Below are 19,271 nucleotides of genomic sequence, written 5' to 3' on the forward strand. Positions count from 1 at the left end.
CCTGATTCCCCCCTTCTTCCCTCCTGTTCCTCTCTCCTCTCACTGCTACATTTACCCCTTTTCTCCCTGATTCCCCCCTTCTTCCCTCCTGTTCCTCTCTCCTCTCACTGCTACATTTACCCCTTTTCTCCCTGACCCCCCTTCTTCCCTCCTGTTCCTCTCTCCTCTCACTGCTACATTTACCCCTTTTCTCCCTGACCCCCCTTCTTCCCTCCTGTTCCTCTCTCTGCTACATTTACACCTTTTCTCCCTGATCCCCCCTTCTTCCCTCCTGTTCCTCTCTCTGCTACATTTACCCCTTTTCTCCCTGACCCCCCTTCTTCCCTCCTGTTCCTCTCTCTGCTACATTTACCCCTTTTCTCCCTGATTCCCCCCTTCTTCCCTCCTGTTCCTCTCTCCTCTCACTGCTACATTTACCCCTTTTCTCCCTGACCCCCCTTCTTCCCTCCTGTTCCTCTCTCCTCTCACTGCTACATTTACATTTCCCCCCTGTTTTCTCTCCTGACCCCTTTTCTCCCCCCCCTTCTTCCCTCCTGTTCCTCTCTCCTCTCACTGCTACATTTACCCCTTTTCTCCCTGACCCCCCCTTCTTCCCTCCTGTTCCTCTCTCCTCTCACTGCTACATTTACCCCTTTTCTCCCTGACCCCCCTTCTTCCCTCCTGTTCCTCTCTCCTCTCACTGCTACATTTACCCCTTTTCTCCCTGATCCCCCCTTCTTCCCTCCTGTTCCTCTCTCTGCTACATTTACCCCTTTTCTCCCTGACCCCCCCTTCTTCCCTCTTGTTCCTCTTTTCATTTACCCCTTTTCTCCCTGATTCCCCCTTCTTCCCTCCTGTTCCTCTCTCCTCTCACTGCTACATTTACCCCTTTTCTCCCTGATTCCCCCCTTCTTCCCTCCTGTTCCTCTCTCCTCTCACTGCTACATTTACCCCTTTTCTCCCTGATCCCCCTTCTTCCCTCCTGTTCCTCTCTCCTCTCTCTGCTACATTTACCCCTTTTCTCCTTGACCCCCCTTCTTCCCTCCTGTTCCTCTCTCTGCTACATTTACCCCTTTTCTCCTTGACCCCCCCTTCTTCCCTCCTGTTCCTCTCTCTGCTACATTTACACCTTTTCTCCCTGATCCCCCCTTCTTCCCTCCTGTTCCTCTCTCTGCTACATTTACCCCTTTTCTCCCTGATCCCCCCTTCTTCCCTCCTGTTCCTCTGTCTCCCCCATCCTCAACAGTCCTAAGTATCAGATGGCGAAGAAGAGTACTTCTCCATACATTCCCACGCCAGGAGGCTCTCGCACTGGATTGGCCAGTAATAGCCACGCCCCTAAAGTCATGCAGCCCCAACCTCCAACTGGTTCTCCTGGAAACTCATCCAGGTGAGAGAGGGGACAGGAAATGTATGATCATAAAAAAAATAATCAAATCTGCATGAATTAGTTCCCTTCTCCTACTGCTATTAGCTCTGTTGGTAGAGCATGGCGCTTGTAACACCAGGGTATTGGGTTCGATCCCCGGGACCACCCATACGTAGAATGGATGCACACATGACTGTAAGTCGCTTTGGATAAAAGCGTCTGCTAAATGGCATATATTATTATATATATTATAATCTCTTACTAAAGAGCCACACTCACAAATATGCAGTTTTATAGGAATCTATTCGTAACTCTACTTCACTCTCGTACCCCCGTCCAGAATGTATGTCCTTCAGACTGGCAACATCCAGACTCTCACGTCCCTACAGCCTATCCAACACCAGCAGCAGTCTCTGCCCCCTCCTCCCCAAGCCCCTCCCACCGCCCCCGCACCTGCAGTGACCCCATACACCTTCAGTAATGACCGGATTCCCCACGAGCCCTCATACCGCGCCCCCACAGACCGTATCTTCTACCTGCCTCACACCTGCCAGCCTGCTTGTCTCAACCGTATCCGGCCCTCCAGACCAGATATGCACCGGGGCAGGAACCCCCTGCTCACCCCTCTACTGTACGAGTTCAGACGCATGACGGGCCGACGGAGAGTCAACCGCAAGGTAAAGACAGAAAAAGAGCTTTGAGAAGTATTTTATCTTTCAGGAAGCAGGAATTTGATTATTATAGAGGGGACAGATTTTGTATTAACTATCTTTTATTAACTCCATCTTTTCCCCCCCCCCGTCCATCTCTCTCTCTCCCCAACCGCTGCCCGTCCATCTCTCTCTCTCCCCAACCGCTGCCCGTCCATCTCTCTCACCCCAAACGCTGCCCGTCCATCTCTCTCTCTCTCCCCAACCGCTGCCCGTCCATCTCTCTCTCTCTCCCCAACCGCTGCCCGTCCATCTCTCTCTCTCTCCCCAACCGCTGCACGTCCATCTCTCTCTCTCCCCAACCGTCCATCTCTCTCTCTCTCTCCCCAACCGCTGCCCGTCCATCTCTCTCTCTCTCTCCCCAACCGCTGCCCGTCCATCTCTCTCTCTCTCTCTCTCCCCAACCGCTGCCCGTCCATCTCTCTCTCTCTCTCCCCAACCGCTGCCCGTCCTCTCTCTCTCTCTCTCTCTCTCTCTCTCTCTCTCTCTCTCTCTCTCTCCCCAACCGCTGCCCGTCCATCTCTCTCTCTCTCTCTCAACCGCTCTCCGTCCTCTCTCTCTCTCTCTCTCTCTCTCTCTCTCTCTCCCCAACCGCTGCCCGTCCATCTCTCTCTCTCTCTCTCTCTCTCTCTCTCTCTCTCCGTCCCCACCGCTGCCCGTCCATCTCTCTCTCTCTCTCCCCAACCGCTGCCCGTCCATCTCTCTCTCTCTCTCTCCCCAACCGCTGCCCGTCCATCTCTCTCTCTCTCTCTCTCTCTCTCTCTCTCTCCCCAACCGCTGCCCGTCCATCTCTCTCTCTCTCTCTCTCTCTCTCTCTCTCTCTCTCTCTCTCTCTCTCTCTCTCTCTCCCCAACCACTGCCCGTCCATCTATCTCTCTCTCTCTCTCTCTCTCCCCCAACCGCTGCCCGTCCATCTCTCTCTCTCTCTCTCTCTCTCTCTCTCTCTCTCTCTCTCTCCTCTCTCTCTCCCCAACCGTCCTCTCTCTCTCTCTCTCTCCCCAACCACTGCCCGTCCATCTCTCTGCCCTCCTCTCTCTCTCTCTCTCTCGTCCTCTCTCTCTCTCTCTCTCTCTCCCCAACCGCTGCCCGTCCATCTCTCTCTCCCCAACCACTGCCCGTCCATCTCTCTCTCTCCCCAACCGTCCATCTCTCTCTCTCTCTCTCTCCCCAACCCTGCCCGTCCATCTCTCTCTCCCCAACCGCTGCCCGTCCATCTCTCTCCCCAACCGCTCTCTCCCCTCTCTCTATCCCCAACCGCTGCCCGCTCCATCTCTCTCTCCCCATCTGCCCGTCCATCTCTCTCTCTCTCCCCAACCGCTGCCCGTCCATCTCTCTCTCTCTCTCCCCAACCGCTCTCCTCTCTCTCTCTCCCCAACCGCTGCCCGTCCATCTCTCTCTCTCTCTCCCCAACCGCTGCCCGTCCATCTCTCTCTCTCTCTCTCTCTCTCTCTCTCTCTCTCTCCCCAACCGTCCATCTCTCTCTCTCGTCCATCTATCTATCTCTCTCTCTCTCTCTCTCTCTCTCTCCCCAACCACTGCCCGTCCATCTGCCCGTCCATCTCTCTCTCTCTCTCTCTCTCTCTCTCTCTCTCTCTCTCTCTCTCTCTCTCTCTCTCTCTCTCTCTCTCTCTCTCTCTCTCTCTCTCTCTCTCTCTCTCTCTCTCTCTCTCTCTCTCCCCAACCACTGCCCGTCCGTCCATCTCTCTCTCTCCCCAACCACTGCCCGTCCATCTCTCTCTCCCCAACCACTGCCCGTCCATCTCTCTCTCTCCCTCCCCAACCACTGCCCGTCCATCCTCTCTCTCTCTCTCTCTCTCCACTGCCCGTCCACTCTCTCTCTCTCTCTCCCCAACCACTGCCCGTCCATCTATCTATCTCTCTCTCTCTCTCTCTCCCCAACCACTGCCCGTCCATCTCTCTCTCTCTCTCTCCCAACCACTGCCCGTCTCTCTCTCTCTCTCTCTCTCTCTCTCTCCCCAACCACTGCCCGTCCATCTCTCTCTCCCCAACCACTGCTCTCCATCTCTCCTCTGCAACCACTGCCCGTCCATCTCTCTCTCTCCCCCACCACCGCTCCCCAACCCATCTCTCTCTCCCCAACCACTGCCCGTCCATCTCTCTCTCTCTCTCTCTCCCCAACCACTGCCCGTCCATCTCTCTCTCTCTCCCCAACCACTGCCCGTCCATCTCTCTCTCTCTCTCCAACCACTGCCCGTCCATCTCTCTCTCTCCCCAACCACTGCCCGTCCATGCCCGTCCATCTCTCTCTCTCTCCCCAACCGCTGCCCGTCCATCTCTCTCTCTCCGTCCAACCGCTGCCCGTCCATCTCTCTCTCTCTCTCCCCAACCGCTCGTCCATCTCTCTCTCCCAACCGCTGCCCGTCCATCTCTCTCTCTCTCTCCCCAACCGCTGCCCGTCCATCTCTCTCTCTCTCCCCAATCTGCCCGTCCATCTCTCTCTCTCTCTCTCTCTCTCTCTCTCTCTCTCTCTCTCTCTCTCTCTCTCTCTCTCTCCCAACCACTGCCCGTCCATCTCTCTCTCTCTCTCTCTCCAACATCGCTCTCTCCGTCCATCTCTCTCTCTCTCCCCAACCGCTGCCCGTCCATCTCTCTCTCTCTCCAACCGCTCTCTCTCTCTCTCTCTCTCTCCCCAACCGCTGCCCGTCCATCTCTCTATCCCCAACCGCTGCCCGTCCCTCTCTCTCTCCCCAACCGCTGCCCGTCCATCTCTCTCTCTCTCCCCAACCGCTGCCCGTCCATCTCTCTCTCTCTCTCTCCCCAACCGCTGCCCGTCCATCTCTCTCTCTCTCTCCCCAACCGCTGCCCGTCCATCTCTCTCTCTCTCTCCCCAACCGCTGCCCGTCCATCTCTCTCTCTCTCTCTCTCTCTCTCTCTCTCTCTCTCTCTCTCTCTCCCCAACCACTGCCCGTCCATCTCTCTCTCTCTCTCTCTCTCTCTCTCTCTCTCCTCTCTCTCTCTCCCCAACCACTGCCCGTCCATCTCTCTCTCTCTCTCTCTCTCTCTCTCTCTCTCTCTCTCTCTCTCTCTCTCTCTCTCTCTCTCTCTCTCTCTCTCTCTCTCTCCTCTCTCTCTCTCCCAACCACTGCCCGTCCATCTCTCTCTCTCTCTCTCTCTCTCTCTCTCTCCAACCACTGTCCATCTCTCTCTCTCTCTCTCTCTCTCTCTCTCTCTCTCTCTCTCTCCAACCACTGCCCGTCCATCTCTCTCCATCTCTCTCTCTCTCCCCAACCACTGCCCGTCCTCTCTCTCTCTCTCTCTCCCAACCACTCTCCATCTCTCTCTCTCTCCCCAACCAACCACTGCCCGTCCATCTCTCTCTCTCCCCAACCACTGCCCGTCCATCTCTCTCTCTCCCCAACCACTGCCCGTCCATCTCTCTCTCTCTCTCAACCTCTCTCTCTCTCTCTCTCTCTCTCTCCCCAACCACTGCCCGTCCATCTCTCTCTCTCTCTCTCTCTCTCTCCCCAACCACTGCCCGTCCACTCTCTCTCTCTCTCTCTCTCTCTCTCTCTCTCTCTCTCTCTCTCTCTCTCTCCCCAACCACTGCCCGTCTCTCTCTCTCTCTCTCTCCCCAACCACTGCCCGTCCATCTCTCTCTCTCTCTCTCTCTCTCTCTCTCTCTCCTCCTCTCTCTCTCTCCCCAACCACTGTCCATCTCTCTCTCTCTCTCTCTCTCTCTCTCTCTCTCTCTCTCTCTCTCTCTCTCTCTCTCTCTCTCTCTCTCTCTCTCTCTCTCTCTCTCTCTCTCTCTCTCTCTCTCTCTCTCTCTCTCTCTCTCTCTCTCTCTCCCGTCCATCTCTCTCTCTCTCTCTCTCTCTCTCTCCCAACCACTGCCCGTCCAACCACTGCCCGTCCTCTCTCTCTCTCTCTCTCTCTCTCTCTCTCCCCAACCACTGCCCGTCCTCTCTCTCTCTCTCTCTCTCTCTCTCTCTCTCTCTCTCTCCCCAACCACTGCCCGTCCATCTCTCTCTCTCTCTCTCTCCAACCACTGCTCCGTCCTCTCTCTCTCTCTCTCTCTCTCTCTCTCTCTCTCTCTCTCTCTCTCTCTCCCCAACCACTGCCCGTCTCTCTCTCTCTCTCTCTCTCTCTCCCCAACCACTGCCCGTCCATCTCTCTCTCTCTCTCCAACCACTGCCCGTCCATCTCTCTCTCTCTCCCAACCACTGCCCGTCCATCTCTCTCTCTCTCCCCAACCACTGCCCGTCCATCTCTCTCTCTCTCCCCAACCACTGCCCGTCCATCTCTCTCTCTCTCTCTCTCTCTCTCTCTCCCCAACCACTCGTCCATCTCTCTCTCTCTCTCTCTCTCTCTCTCTCTCTCTCTCTCTCTCTCCCCAACCACTGCCCGTCCATCTCTCTCTCTCTCTCTCTCTCTCTCTCTCTCTCTCTCTCTCCAACCACTGCCCGTCCATCTCTCTCTCTCTCTCTCTCTCTCTCTCTCTCTCTCTCTCTCTCCCCAACCACTGCCCGTCCTCTCTCTCTCTCTCTCTCTCCCCAACCACTGCCCGTCCATCTCTCTCTCTCTCTCCCCAACCACTGCCCGTCCATCTCTCTCCCCAACCACTGCCCGTCCATCTCTCTCTCTCTCCCCAACCACTGCCCGTCCATCTCTCTCTCTCCCCAACCACTGCCCGTCCACCTCTCTCTCTCTCCCCAACCACTGCCCGTCCATCTCTCTCTCTCTCCCCAACCACTGCCCGTCCATCTCTCTCTCTCTCTCTCTCCCCAACCACTGCCCGTCCATCTCTCTCTCTCTCTCTCTCCCCAACCACTGCCCGTCCATTTCTCTCTCCCCAACCACTGCCCGTCCATTTCTCTCTCCCCAACCACTGCCCGTCCATTTCTCTCTCCCCAACCACTGCCCGTCCATCTCTCTCTCCCCAACCACTGCCCGTCCATCTCTCTCTCTCTCTCCCTCCCCAACCACTGCCCGTCCATCTCTCTCTCTCTGTCCCCAACCACTGCCCGTCCATCTCTCTCTCTCTCTCTCTCCCCAACCCCCCTGTCAGATGTCGTTCCATGTGATCTACAAGTCTCCGTGTGGGCTGTGTCTGCGCAGCATGGCAGAGATCCAGCGCTACCTGTTCCAGACGCGCTGTGACTTCATCTTCCTGGAGATGTTCTGCTTGGACCCCTATGTCCTGGTCGACCGGCGCTTCCAGCCCCAGAAGCCTTATTACTACATTCGAGACATCACCAACGGCCGCGAGGACATTCCCCTGTCCTGCGTCAACGAGATCGACATCACACCACCCCCCGACGTGGCCTACAGTGAGGAGAGGGATTCTCAATCAGTATATAGGCCTTGAGTTACTATAGAGGCCTCAATCAAACGATTACCCATCAGAGCGCTAGGTCTTCCTGTATAGTACAGGCCAATGGTGGTGCACTAGCTACACAACACGTAAGGAAAGGGGGATACCTAGTCAGTTGTACAACTGAATCCATTCAACTGAAATGTCTCTTCTGCATTTAACCCAACCCCTCTGAATCAGAGAGGTGCAGGGGGGCTGCCATAATTGGACATTCCACGTCTTTGGCGCCCGGGGAACAGTGGGTTAACTGCCTTGTTCAGGGGCAGAACGACAAATTTTTACCTTGTCAGCTCAGGGATTCGTTCTAGCAACCTTTCAGTTACTGACCCAACGCTCTAAACACTAGGCTACCTGGAATAGGGAGTCAATTGATATTCTGTTGAGATGAAGTCATAAAACTGGAGCATTAGTTGTAATTCTATGGTGAAGAATCCCTGAAGACGTCAGTGACTGATGTGTGTTCCCAGGTAAGGAGCGTATCCCTGAGGACGGAGTGTTCATCAACACCAGTCCTGAGTTCCTGGTGGGCTGTGACTGTACTGACGGCTGCAGGGACAAGTCAGTACTATGACTCTTGACCTTCCTGTGACCCCCTCATCTGGGCTCTGTCTTCTGCATGGCCTCCACTACATAGATTTCACCTGTCCAATTGTTAAATCAGGGATTCATTTATTTAGTCAATTGAAAGTGTTGAAATTGGGATTGTGTGTGTTGTGTAGGTCCAAGTGTTCGTGTCACCAGCTGACCCTGCAGGCCACAGCCTGTACCCCTGGAGCACAGATCAACCACACGGCTGGATACACACAAAAGAGACTGGAGGAGTGTTTGCCCACCGGGTGAGAGACGCACACAAGCAACACAAACAGCCACAAACACAGACATCCCTCTTACTAATCTCTCCCCCTCTCCGTCCTTCCCCCTCTCAGGATTTATGAGTGTAATAAGCGTTGTAAGTGCTGCAGTCAGATGTGTACTAACCGTCTGGTGCAGCACGGTCTGCAGGTGAGGCTGCAGCTCTTTAAGACCCAGAACAAAGGCTGGGGTATCCGCTGTCTGGACGACGTGGCCAAGGGGTCCTTCGTCTGTATCTACGCAGGTACGTCGCTGGGTGGTGTGGTGGAGGAGGGGACAGAGCGGTGTTATAGCAGGCGTTACACATGGATAACAGTATGTACTGGTATTCACATTGCATTACATGTAGGAAGTGGACTGCATAATAAGACCTGTCATTAACATTCAGAACAGCACATGGCTCCTTGTCAGTGTATATAATTGTTTAAATGCCTATAGATGAATGCAGAATGAATAGTAACGTAGAAGGTCTTGCCCTATTTCCTTTACTTCCCCTCTTCTCTTCTCTCTCCTCTCCTCTCAACTCAATTCAACTCAAAGGGCTTTAATGGCTTGGGAAACATGTTTTCATCGCCAAAGCAAGTGAAATAGATCATAAACAAAAGTAAAATAAACAATCAAAAATGAACAGTAATGGCCTCCCGGGTGGTGCAGTGGTTAAGGGCGCTGTACTGCAGCGCCAGCTGTGCCATCAGAGTCCCTGGGTTCGCGACCAGGCTCTGTCGTAACCGGCCGCGACCGGGAGGTCCGTGGGGCGACGCACAATCGGCCTAGCGTCACCCGGGTTAGGGAGGGCTTGGTTGGTAGGGGTGTCCTTGTCTCATCGCGCACCAGCGACTCCTGTGGCGGGCTTGGCGCAGTGCGCGCTAGCCAAGGTTGGTGTTTCCTCCAACACATTGGTGCGGCTGGCTTCCGGGTTGGAGGGCGCTGTGTTAAGAAGCAGTGCGGCTTGGTTGGGTTGGGTATCGGAGGACGCATGACTTTCAACCTTCGTCTCTCCCAAGCCCGTACGGGAGTTGCAGCGATGAGACAAGATAATAGCTACTACAACAATTGGATACCATGAAATTGGGGAGAAAAAGGGGTAAACAATTTTTTTTAATATATATTTTTTTACAGTAATATGATATTTCAAATGTCTCCAATCCTTTAACTGTAATTTCAAAGGATTGGAGACATTTGAAATATCATATTATGGCGATCTACAGTGTTCTAACAATGTACAGGGAAAATACATGTAAATATGGGTTGTATTTACAATGGTGTTTGTTTTTCACTGGCTGCCCTTTTCTTGTGACAACAGGTCACATCTTTCTGCTGTGGTGTCTCACTGTGGTAGTTCACCTAATAAATACAGGAGTTTATCCACATTTGATTTGTTTTCAAATTCTTTGTGGATCTGTGTAATCTGAGGGAAATGTGTCTCTATGGTCATACATTTGGCAGGAGGTCAGGAAATGCAGCTCAGTTTCCACCTCATTTTGTGGGCAGTGAGCACATATCCTGTCGTCTCTTAATAGCCAGGTCTGCCTACGGCGCCCTCTCAATAGCAAGGCTATGCTCACTGAGTCTGTATATAGTCAAAGCTTTCCTTAATTTTTGGTCACAGTGGTCAGGTATTCTGCCACTGTGTACTCTCTGTTTAGGGTCAGTCACAGTGGTCAGGTATTCTGCAGTGGTCAGGTATTCTGCCACTGTGTACTCTCTGTTTAGGGTCAGTCACAGTGGTCAGGTATTCTGCCACTGTGTACTCTCTGTTTAGGGACAGTCACAGTGGTCAGGTATTCTGCCACTGTGTACTCTCTGTTTAGGGACAGTCACAGTGGTCAGGTATTCTGCCACTGTGTACTCTCTGTTTAGGGACAGTCACAGTGGTCAGGTATTCTGCCACTGTGTACTCTCGGTTTAGGACCAAATAGCATTCTAGTTTGCTCTCTTTTTTGTTAATTCTTTCCAATGTGTTAAGTAATTATCTTTTTGTTTTCTCATGATTTGGTTGGGTGTAGTTGTGTTGTCCTGGGGTTTGTGAACAGAGCCCAATGACCAAAAATCAAATCAAATCAAAATCAAATCAAATCAAATGTATTTATATAGTCCTTCGTACATCAGCTGATATCTCAAAGTGCTGTACAGAAACCCAGCCTAAAACCCCAAACAGCACGCAATGCAGGTGTAGAAGCACGGTGGCTAGGAAAAACTCCCTAGAAAGGCCAAAACCTAGGAAGAAACCAGGCTATGTGGGGTGGCCAGTCCTCTTCTGGCTGTGCCGGGTGGAGATTATAACAGAACATGGCCAAGATGTTCAAATGTTCATAAATGACCAGCATGGTCGAATAATAGTAAGGCAGAACAGTTGAAACTGGAGCAGCAGCATGGCCAGGTGGACTGGGGACAGCAAGGAGTCATCAGGTCAGGTAGTCCTGGGGCATGGTCCTAGGGCTCAGGTCCTCCGAGAGAGAAAGAAAGAAGGAGAGAATTAGAGAACGCACACTTAGATTCACACAGGACACCGAATAGGACAGGAGAAGTACTCCAGATATAACAAACTGACCCTAGCCCCCCGACACATAAACTACTGCAGCATAAATACTGGAGGCTGAGACAGCTTGACCAGCTTTCTTAGGGGACTCTTGTCTAAGTTAATCTCTCTGTAAGTGATGGTTTTGTTATGGAAGGTTTGGGAATCGCTTCCCTTTAGGTGGTTGTAGAATTTAATGGCTCTTTTCTGGATTTTGATCATTAGTGGGTATCGGCCTAATTCTGCTCTGCATGCATCATTTGGATGAGTCTCAATTTGGTGTTTGTCCCATTTTGTGAATTCTTGGTTTGTGAGCGTACCCCAGACCTCACAACCATAAAGGGCAATGGGTTCTCTAACTGATCCAAGTGTTTTTAGACAGATCCTAATTAGGATGTCAAATTTTGTGTTCCTTTTGATGCCGTTGAAGGCACTTCTTGCCTTGTCTCTCAGTTCACAGCTTTGTGGTAGTTACCTGTGGTGCTGATATTTAGGCAGAGGTATGTATTGTTTTTTGTGTGTTCTAGAGCTACGGTGTCTAGGTGGAATTTGTCTTTGTGTTCTTGGCATCTGGACTTTTTTTGGAACAGCGTTTTTGTATTACTGAGATTTACTGTCAAGGCCCAGGTCAGATTCTAGTAGGGTGAGACCAGGTGCTGGGGTGCTGCAGACTGCCCTCGCCAATTCGTTGATATATATGATGGAGAGGGTGGGGCTCAAGCTGCATCCCCGCCAGGAGATGAGCTGTAGGTGTATCTACCTTAGGAGTCTCCTGGAAGCCAACCATTGACTATGTAGAGACCCAGCATGCGACAGAGCTGCAGGAGTTGTGACCCATGTTTGTTGGTTCAGTGGATGGGACTACCAGCTCTCTGTAACCTAGAAGGCAACCAGCGGGTTTGTCTCCTCTATACCATTTTTCTTGAAGATTACAATGTCTGTATTTCCACTTTATTTGTAGTCTGGGTTCCTGTTCTTTAGAACAAAGGCAGATGACCTCAGACATTGTATATTCCAGGATGAGATGGTAAAACCTTTGTGTTCCATAGTGTCTAGTGTTGTTTTTGTCTCTCCCTCTCCCTCCCTCTCTTCACTCTCTCCTCCCTCCCTCTCTTCACTCTCTCCTCCCTCCCTCTCTTCACTCTCTCCTCCCACCCTCTCTTCTCTCTCTCCTCCCACCCTCTCTTCTCTCTCTCCTCCCTCCCTCCCTCCCTCCCTCCCCCTCCCTCCCTCCCTCCCCTCCCTCCCTCGCTCTTCTCTCTCTCCTCCCTCTTCTCTCTCTCCTCCCTCTTCTCTCTCTCCTCCCTCTTCTCTCTCTCCTCCCTCTTCTCTCTCTCCTCCCTCTTCTCTCTCTCCTCCCTCTTCTCTCTCTCCTCCCCCTCTCTCTCTCTCTCTCTCCTCCCTCCCTCTCTTCTCTCTCTCCTCCCTCCCTCTCTTCTCTCTCTCCTCCCTGTCTTCTCTCTCTCCGCCCTCCCTGTCTTCGCCCTCTCCGCCCTCCCTGTCTTCGCCCTCCCTGTCTTCTCTCTCTTCTCTCTCTCCGCCCTCCCTCTCTTCTCTCTCTCCGCTCTCCCTGTCTTCTCTCTCTCCGCCCTCCCTGTCTTCTCTCTCCTCCCGCCCTCCCTGTCTTCTCTCTCTCCTCCGCCCTCCCTCTCTTCTCTCTCCTCCGCCCTCCCTGTCTTCTCTCTCCTCCGCCCTCCCTGTCTTTCTCTCTCTCCTCACGCCTCCCTGTCTTCTCTCTCTCCTCCGCCCTCCCTGTCTTCTCTCTCCTCCCGCCCTCCCTGTCTTCTCTCTCCTCCCGCCCTCCCTGTCTTCTCTCTCCCCCCGCCCTCCCTGTCTTCTCTCTCCTCCCGCCCTCCCTGTCTTCTCTCTCCTCCCTGTCTTCCCTCCCTGTCTTCTCTCTCCTCCCGCCCTCCCTGTCTTCTCTCTCTCCTCCCGCCCTCCCTGTCTTCTCTCTCTCCTCCCGCCCTCCCTGTCTCTCTCTCTCCTCCCGCCCTCCCTGTCTTCTCTCTCTCCCTCACGCCCTCCCTGTCTTCTCTCTCCTCCCGCCCTCCCTGTCTTTCTCTCTCCTCCCGCCCTCCCTGTCTTCTCTCTCCTCCCGCCCTCCCTGTCTTCTCTCTCCTCCCGCCCTCCCTGTCTGTCTTCTCTCTCTCCTCCCGCCCTCCCTGTCTTCTCTCTCTCCTCCCGCCCTCCCTGTCTTCTCTCTCTCCTCCCGCCCTCCCTGTCTTCTCTCTCTCCTCCCGCCCTCCCTGTCTTCTCTCTCTCCTCCCGCCCTCCCTGTCTTCTCTCTCTCCTCCGCCCTCCCTGTCTTCTCTCTCTCCTCCCGCCCTCCCTGTCTTCTCTCTCTCCTCACGCCCTCCCTGTCTTCTCTCTCTCCTCACGCCCTCCCTCTCTTCTCTCTCTCCTCACGCCCTCCCTGTCTTCTCTCTCTCCTCACGCCCTCCCTGTCTTCTCTCTCTCCTCCCCCGCCCTCCCTGTCTTCTCTCTCCTCCCGCCCTCCCTGTCTTCTCTCTCCTCCCGCCCTCCCTGTCTTCTCTCTCCTCCCGCCCTCCCTGTCTTCTCTCTCCTCCCGCCCTCCCTGTCTTCTCTCTCCTCCCGCCCTCCCTGTCTTCTCTCTCTCCTCCCGCCCTCCCTGTCTTCTCTCTCTCCTCACGCCCTCCCTGTCTTCTCTCTCTCCTCACGCCCTCCCTGTCTTCTCTCTCTCCTCACGCCCTCCCTGTCTTCTCTCTCCTCCCTCCCGCCCTCCCTGTCTTCTCTCTCACTCTTCTCTCTCTCCCAGGTAAGATTCTGACAGATGACTTTGCGGACAAGGAGGGTCTGGAGATGGGTGATGAGTACTTTGCTAACCTGGACCACATAGAGAGTGTGGAGAACTTCAAGGAAGGGTATGAGAGTGAGGCCCACTGTTCAGACAGTGACGGGAGCGGGGTGGACATGTCCAGGCTGAAGAACCCCCCCTCGTCCTCCCTGGCTTTGCAGAACAAGACCCTTCCCAAACCCCCCCAGAGAACCAATGCTGCCAACCCCGCTGGCAAAGGTGAGGGGTCACAATTTAGCAGTCTAGAAAGAGTCTGGCTTTTACTTTTGACCAGAGCCAAAGTAGTGCACTATATAGGGATTATGATGCCATTTAGGACTCACATTGGGTCTGAAATGACACCTTTTGCCGTTTTACAACTTCCTTCTCTCCGTCAGCGCGGGGTGCTGGTGGCGACTCCTCTAAGGATGGGGATAGTGATGAAGAGTCAAACAACGACAAAAGTTCAGACGACACGTTTGTGAAGGACCCCTACTACAGTTCCAGCTCTGTGTGGAGGAGCTACACCACCCGGCGCCAGGCCAAGGGCGTCATGGAAGGTGTGTGCGCACTTAACTGAACCCCCAGTTGTCACGCTGGGCCTGCAGTAGGAAGTTATGTTAAAGGCCCACTGAAGTCAATGTGATATATATATTTCCACACCGAGGTTGATGTAAGAGCTATTTGAAAAGACCTCCTGAAAGGTCAGCCTGTTGTGGTGGGATGGAGTTTAGTCCTGCCTGATGACATCACCAGGCGGTTAATGAGTTAATAAGAAAGAGTTCCAAACATCTCTGCCAATAACAGCTAGTTATCTGTTTCCTCCTCCCCACTTGACAGGATCAACTGGAGATCCTTAATAAATACACAAATACCCTCAGACATTCCTAGCAAGATTCATGCTTGAGAAATTGCCATTTTCTAGAAACTCTTATTACATTTTTTAGTATTTTAATTGAAAACAATCACAGTAAGATACTTAATTGTTACCCAAATATATTTGATATTGAGAAAAACAGCTGAACCTTTTTACATGTAGCAGCGTGATGTAAAATGATATTTATTTAACCCCCCCATCCAGGGAGCCAGGACAGTAAGGATGGGATGAGTGTGTCAGTGGGGGGGAAGGAGGACAGGAAGCCACCCCCCATGCCAGAGGAGAGTGGGAAGAGTAAAGTAGCATCCTGGCTCACCAACCAACCATCTACCTCCCAGGCCACCGTTAAGATGGAGGGACTGAAGATAGAGAAGAAGGTAAGGGGGGGGTAGCACATATCCATCTCAGCTACTTTGTGTGGATCCTATTGAATTATCCTAATATATGTAATCATCCTCGATCTCTTGCTTTCATTTCCTGGTGTTCTGATTGGACACCCTCTCGTGATGATTGATTCCTTCTCATGTTCATTAATGAGTGATTTGTGTTCCGGTGCTCTGATTGGATACTGATGCACCTTCTCCTGTGTTCTCTGTTCTAGGAGCCCGGAGACCAGAAAAGGTACGTAATGAATGATTGTGAAATGTAATTTCAACCTATTTAACTCTGGCTTGGCCCTTTTAGGCCTGTGTTGCACAATATCAAATATACCAGGTAGAATGTGCCATATGAATAACATTCGATAACGTTGAGTGACTCTGTGTGTTTTTGCGCCCTCCGCAGTCAACAATCAGTGAAGACGGAGGGAGGGAAGAGACAGGATGTGATGACGCTGTCGGACAGTGATGACGTCCAGACCATCAGCTCTGGATCTGATGACAACAAGGAGAGAGAGAAACGCACACAGGGTGAAGATGGGGGAGGTAGGGAGAGGAGAGGATGGGGGAGGTAGGGGGAGATGGGGGAGAGGATGGGGGAGGTAGGGAGAGGAGAGGAAGGGGAGGAGGGATGGGGGAGGTAGGGGGAGGAGATGGGGGGAGAGGAGAGGGAGGAGAGGATGGGGGAGGTAGGGAGAGGAGAGGATGGGGGAGGTAGGGAGAGGGAGGAGGGAGGATGGGGGGAGGTAGGGGAGGAGGAGGGGGATGGGGGGAGGTGGGGGGAGGAGGAGAGAGATGGGGGAGGTAGGGAGAGGAGGAGAGGATGGGGGAGGTAGGGAGAGGAGAGGATGGGGATGGGGGAGGTAGGGAGGAGGAGGAGGAAGAGAGAGGAGAGGATGGGGGAGGTAGGGGAGAGGAGAGGATGGGGGAGGTAGGGAGAGGAGAGGATGGGGGATGGGGGAGGTAGGGGGAGAGGATGGGGGTGGGGAGGAAGGGGGAGGAGAGGGTGGGGAGGATGGGGGAGGGAGGGAGGAGAGGGGGATGGGGGAGGAGGGAGGAGGATGGGAGGATGGGGGGGAGGAGGGAGAGGAGAGGATGGGGGAGGTAGGGAGAGGAGAGGATGGGGGAGGTAGGGAGAGGAGAGGATGGGGGAGGAAGGGGAGGAGAGGAGGGGAGGAAGGGGGGAGGAGATGGGGGAGGAGAGGTGGGGGAGGAAGGGAGAGGAGAGGATGGGGGGAGGGAGGAGAGGATAGGGTGGGGAGGGAGGGAGAGGGGGAGGGAGAGGGGGGAGGAGGGAGAGGAGAGATGGGGGAGGGTGGGGGGAGGTAGGGAGAGGAGAGGGGGGGAGGAAGGGAGAGGAGAGGATGGGGGAGGAGGGAGCGGAGAGGGGGAGGAAGGGGAGAGGATGGGGGAGGGTGGGGGGAGGAGGATGGGATGGGGGAGGAGGAGGAGAGGATGAGGGGGAGGAAGGGGAGGAGGGAGGGGAGGGAGGGGGGAGGGAGGGGAGAGGAGGGGGAGAGGGGGGGAGGGAGGATGGGGGAGGTAGGGAGAGGAGAGGGGGGGGAGGAAGGGAGAGGGAGGATGGGGAGGGAGGAAGGGAGAGGAGAGGATGGGGGAGGTAGGGAGGAGAGGGAGGAGGAGGGGGGAGAGGGGGGGAGGTAGGAGAGAGGAGAGGATGGGGGAGGTGGGGGGGAGAGGGAGGAGGAGGAGAGGGGGGAGAGGGAGGTAGGGGGAGGAGAGGGGGGGAGGAGGGGAGGGAGGGATGGGGGAGGAGGGAGGAGAGGGTGGGGAGGAAGGGAGAGGAGAGGATGGGGGGGAGGAGGGGGGAGGAGAGGAGGGGGAGGAGGAGGGAGAGGAGAGGATGGGGGGAGGAGGTAGAGGAGAGGAGAGGGTGGGGGAGGTGAGGAGAGGATGGGGAGGAAGGGAGAGGAGAGGGTGGGGAGGAAGGGAGAGGAGAGGAGAGGAGGGGGGGTGGGGGAGGAGGGAGAGGGAGGAGGGGGGGAGGAAGGGAGAGGAGAGGATGGGGGAGGAGGGAGGGAGGATGGGGGAGGAGAGGAGAGGAGAGAGGATGGGGGAGGGGGGAGGAGAGAGAGGGAGGGGGGAGAGGATGGGGGAGGTAGGGAGAGGAGGATGGGGGAGGAAGGGAGAGGATGGGGGGAGGGGGAGGAAGGATGGGGGAGGGGGAGGGAGAGGAGAGGATGGGGAGGAGGGGGAAGGGAGGAGAGGAGAGGATGGGGGAGGAAGGGAGAGGAGAGGATGGGGGAGGAAGGGAGAGGAGAGGATGGGGGAGGAAGGGGAGAGAGAGAGGATGGGGGAGGAAGGGAGAGGAGAGGGTGGGGGAGGTAGGGAGAGGAGAGGATGGGGGAGGTAGGGAGAGGAGAGGATGGGGGAGGTAGGGAGAGGAGAGGATGGGGGAGAAGGGAAGGCAGAGGAAAACGTGCAGGGAGAGGAGGCAAGGGTGGGGAGGAAGGGGAGGAAGAATGGGAGAAGGGAGCGAGGATGAGGGGGGAGGGGGAAGGAAGGGGAGGAATGGGTGGAGGGGAAAACACAGGTGAGGAGAGGGGGGAGAGTTGGGGCTGTGGGTTCATAGATCTGTGTTTTATCAGGTATTGCCAGACCTGTTCATGTGGTGCTTCTCCCTGAATTGACCCTTTCTCTTCTCCCCTTCGTCCTCCCTCTCCTCCCTCTCCTTGCCTCCTGTCTCAGGTGCGGTGAAGAGGCAGGTGGCTGTGAAGTCCACGCGAGGCATTGCTCTGAAGAACTCCCATGGCCTGATGGTGAAGACTGGAGGGGCTGGGATGGGGCCAGGGGGAGGCCCGGGGGGCCATGGAGGGGCACAGGGTAAGGGTGGGGATGGGGGAGGGGGAGACAGTGGGGGAAAAACACACGGCAGTTCTTTGATGGCGAGGAGTCCTGCTACATCATCGACGCCAAGCTGGAGGGCAACCTGGGGCGCTACCTCAACGTGAGTGTGATACGTGTGTCACTTTCCATTAACCGGTAATGGCTTGCTTTTGTCTGACTTAAAAATAAATGCATAAAGAAGCCGGTAACATTTCCGCCGGCCAATAGAGAAAATCCCAGTGCGAAGTTTTTGCCTCTTCATTGATGGAAATAGAGTTGACTGCTCATGCTTATCGGTTTATCACACGCGTACAGCATACAGGTACAGTCTTTTAGTGGAACATCTGTCAGACAGCGGAAGAGCTGCTGCTGCAGCATCTTGTGCTGCTTTCAAGTCACTTGGGAACTCGTAAAAATCATGACGTCCGTGAACTTCAGGTCGGAAAGTCGGAGCTCTAGAAAGAGACCCGAGTTGGAATTCCTTGTTGGATGACTATTCAAAACAATCGTTCCGAGTTGGATCTAATTTTTTCTCCGGTTCCCATTTATCTTGAACTCACTGAAGTCAGAGATTTCCTAGTTCCCAGTTGATTTGAATGATGGCATCAAACAGCAACAGAAGGCTTCATCAGCGCGCAACATTCCAGTTTGCAATGGAGACTATATGCATTTTGACAAAGGGAATTAAGCTCTCTGCTCTCTTCCCTCTCATCTCTCCCCCTTACAGCATAGCTGCAGTGCTAACCTGTTTGTCCAGAATGTGTTTGTAGACACACACGATCTGCGTTTCCCCTGGGTAGCCTTCTTCGCCAGCAAGTGAGTGTTCTGTATTAGACATGGTTACATAGACTTGGTAGAAGCCTGTTACTCTGATAAAGAAACATGTATTATTTGAAATGGTTTTGTGCTGAGCACTTGTGAATGTTGCCTGTTGACCACTGAGTCATCCACTAGTGTGTGTGTGTGTGTGTGTGTGTGTGTGTGTGTGTGTGTGTGTGTGTGTGTGTGTGTGTGTGTGTGTGTGTGTGTGTGTGTGTGTGTGCAGGCGTATCCGGGCGGGGACAGAGTTGACATGGGACTATAACTACGAGGTTGGCAGTGTGGAGGGAAAGGAGCTACTGTGCTGCTGTGGACAGAGTGCAGAGGAAGACACATGAGGAGAGACCACCCTCTACCTCCATCTCATCCCTCTATTTCTTCATCTTATCTCTGAGTGCAGAGGGAGTTCTGCTGGAAGAGACCACCCTCTACCTCCATCTCATCCCTCTATTTCTTCATCTTATCTCTGGAGGGGCTGGGATGGGGCTGTGGGGACTGGAAGGCGGAGTGCAGAGGGAGTTCTGCTGGAAGAGACCACCCTCTACCTCCATCTCATCCCTCTATTTCTTCATCTTATCTCTGAGTGCAGAGGGAGTTCTGCTGGAAGAGACCACCCTCTACCTCCATCTCATCCCTCTATTTCTTCATCTTATCTCTGAGTGCAGAGGGAGTTCTGCTGGAAGAGACCACCCTCTACCTCCATCTCATCCCTCTATTTCTTCATCTTATCTCTGAGTGCAGAGGAGTTCTGCTGGAAGAGACCACCCTCTACCTCCATCTCATCCCTCTATTTCTTC

The 19,271-nt window shown here is 54.2% G+C and overlaps 1 protein-coding gene across 1 annotated transcript in view; it reads left to right on the plus strand.

Annotated features, from left to right (window-relative positions):
* The window catches only part of LOC124005934 (histone-lysine N-methyltransferase SETDB1-B-like), a 31,372-nt gene extending 12,504 nt beyond the window's left edge, over positions 1-18,868 (plus strand). Inside the window, 16 exon segments of the mRNA XM_046315577.1 lie at positions 1,226-1,369; positions 1,689-2,025; positions 7,088-7,349; positions 7,861-7,951; positions 8,113-8,229; positions 8,320-8,489; positions 13,540-13,797; positions 13,956-14,117; positions 14,639-14,811; positions 15,036-15,055; positions 15,218-15,342; positions 17,518-17,685; positions 17,688-17,776; positions 18,383-18,471; positions 18,701-18,786; positions 18,789-18,868. Coding sequence (XP_046171533.1) covers positions 1,226-1,369; positions 1,689-2,025; positions 7,088-7,349; positions 7,861-7,951; positions 8,113-8,229; positions 8,320-8,489; positions 13,540-13,797; positions 13,956-14,117; positions 14,639-14,811; positions 15,036-15,055; positions 15,218-15,342; positions 17,518-17,685; positions 17,688-17,776; positions 18,383-18,471; positions 18,701-18,786; positions 18,789-18,868 — 2,371 coding nt within the window.
* The last annotated feature ends 403 nt before the right edge of the window (positions 18,869-19,271 follow it).

Source organism: Oncorhynchus gorbuscha, linkage group LG19 (genome assembly GCF_021184085.1).
Source record: "Oncorhynchus gorbuscha isolate QuinsamMale2020 ecotype Even-year linkage group LG19, OgorEven_v1.0, whole genome shotgun sequence".
NCBI classification, from domain to species: domain Eukaryota; kingdom Metazoa; phylum Chordata; class Actinopteri; order Salmoniformes; family Salmonidae; genus Oncorhynchus; species Oncorhynchus gorbuscha.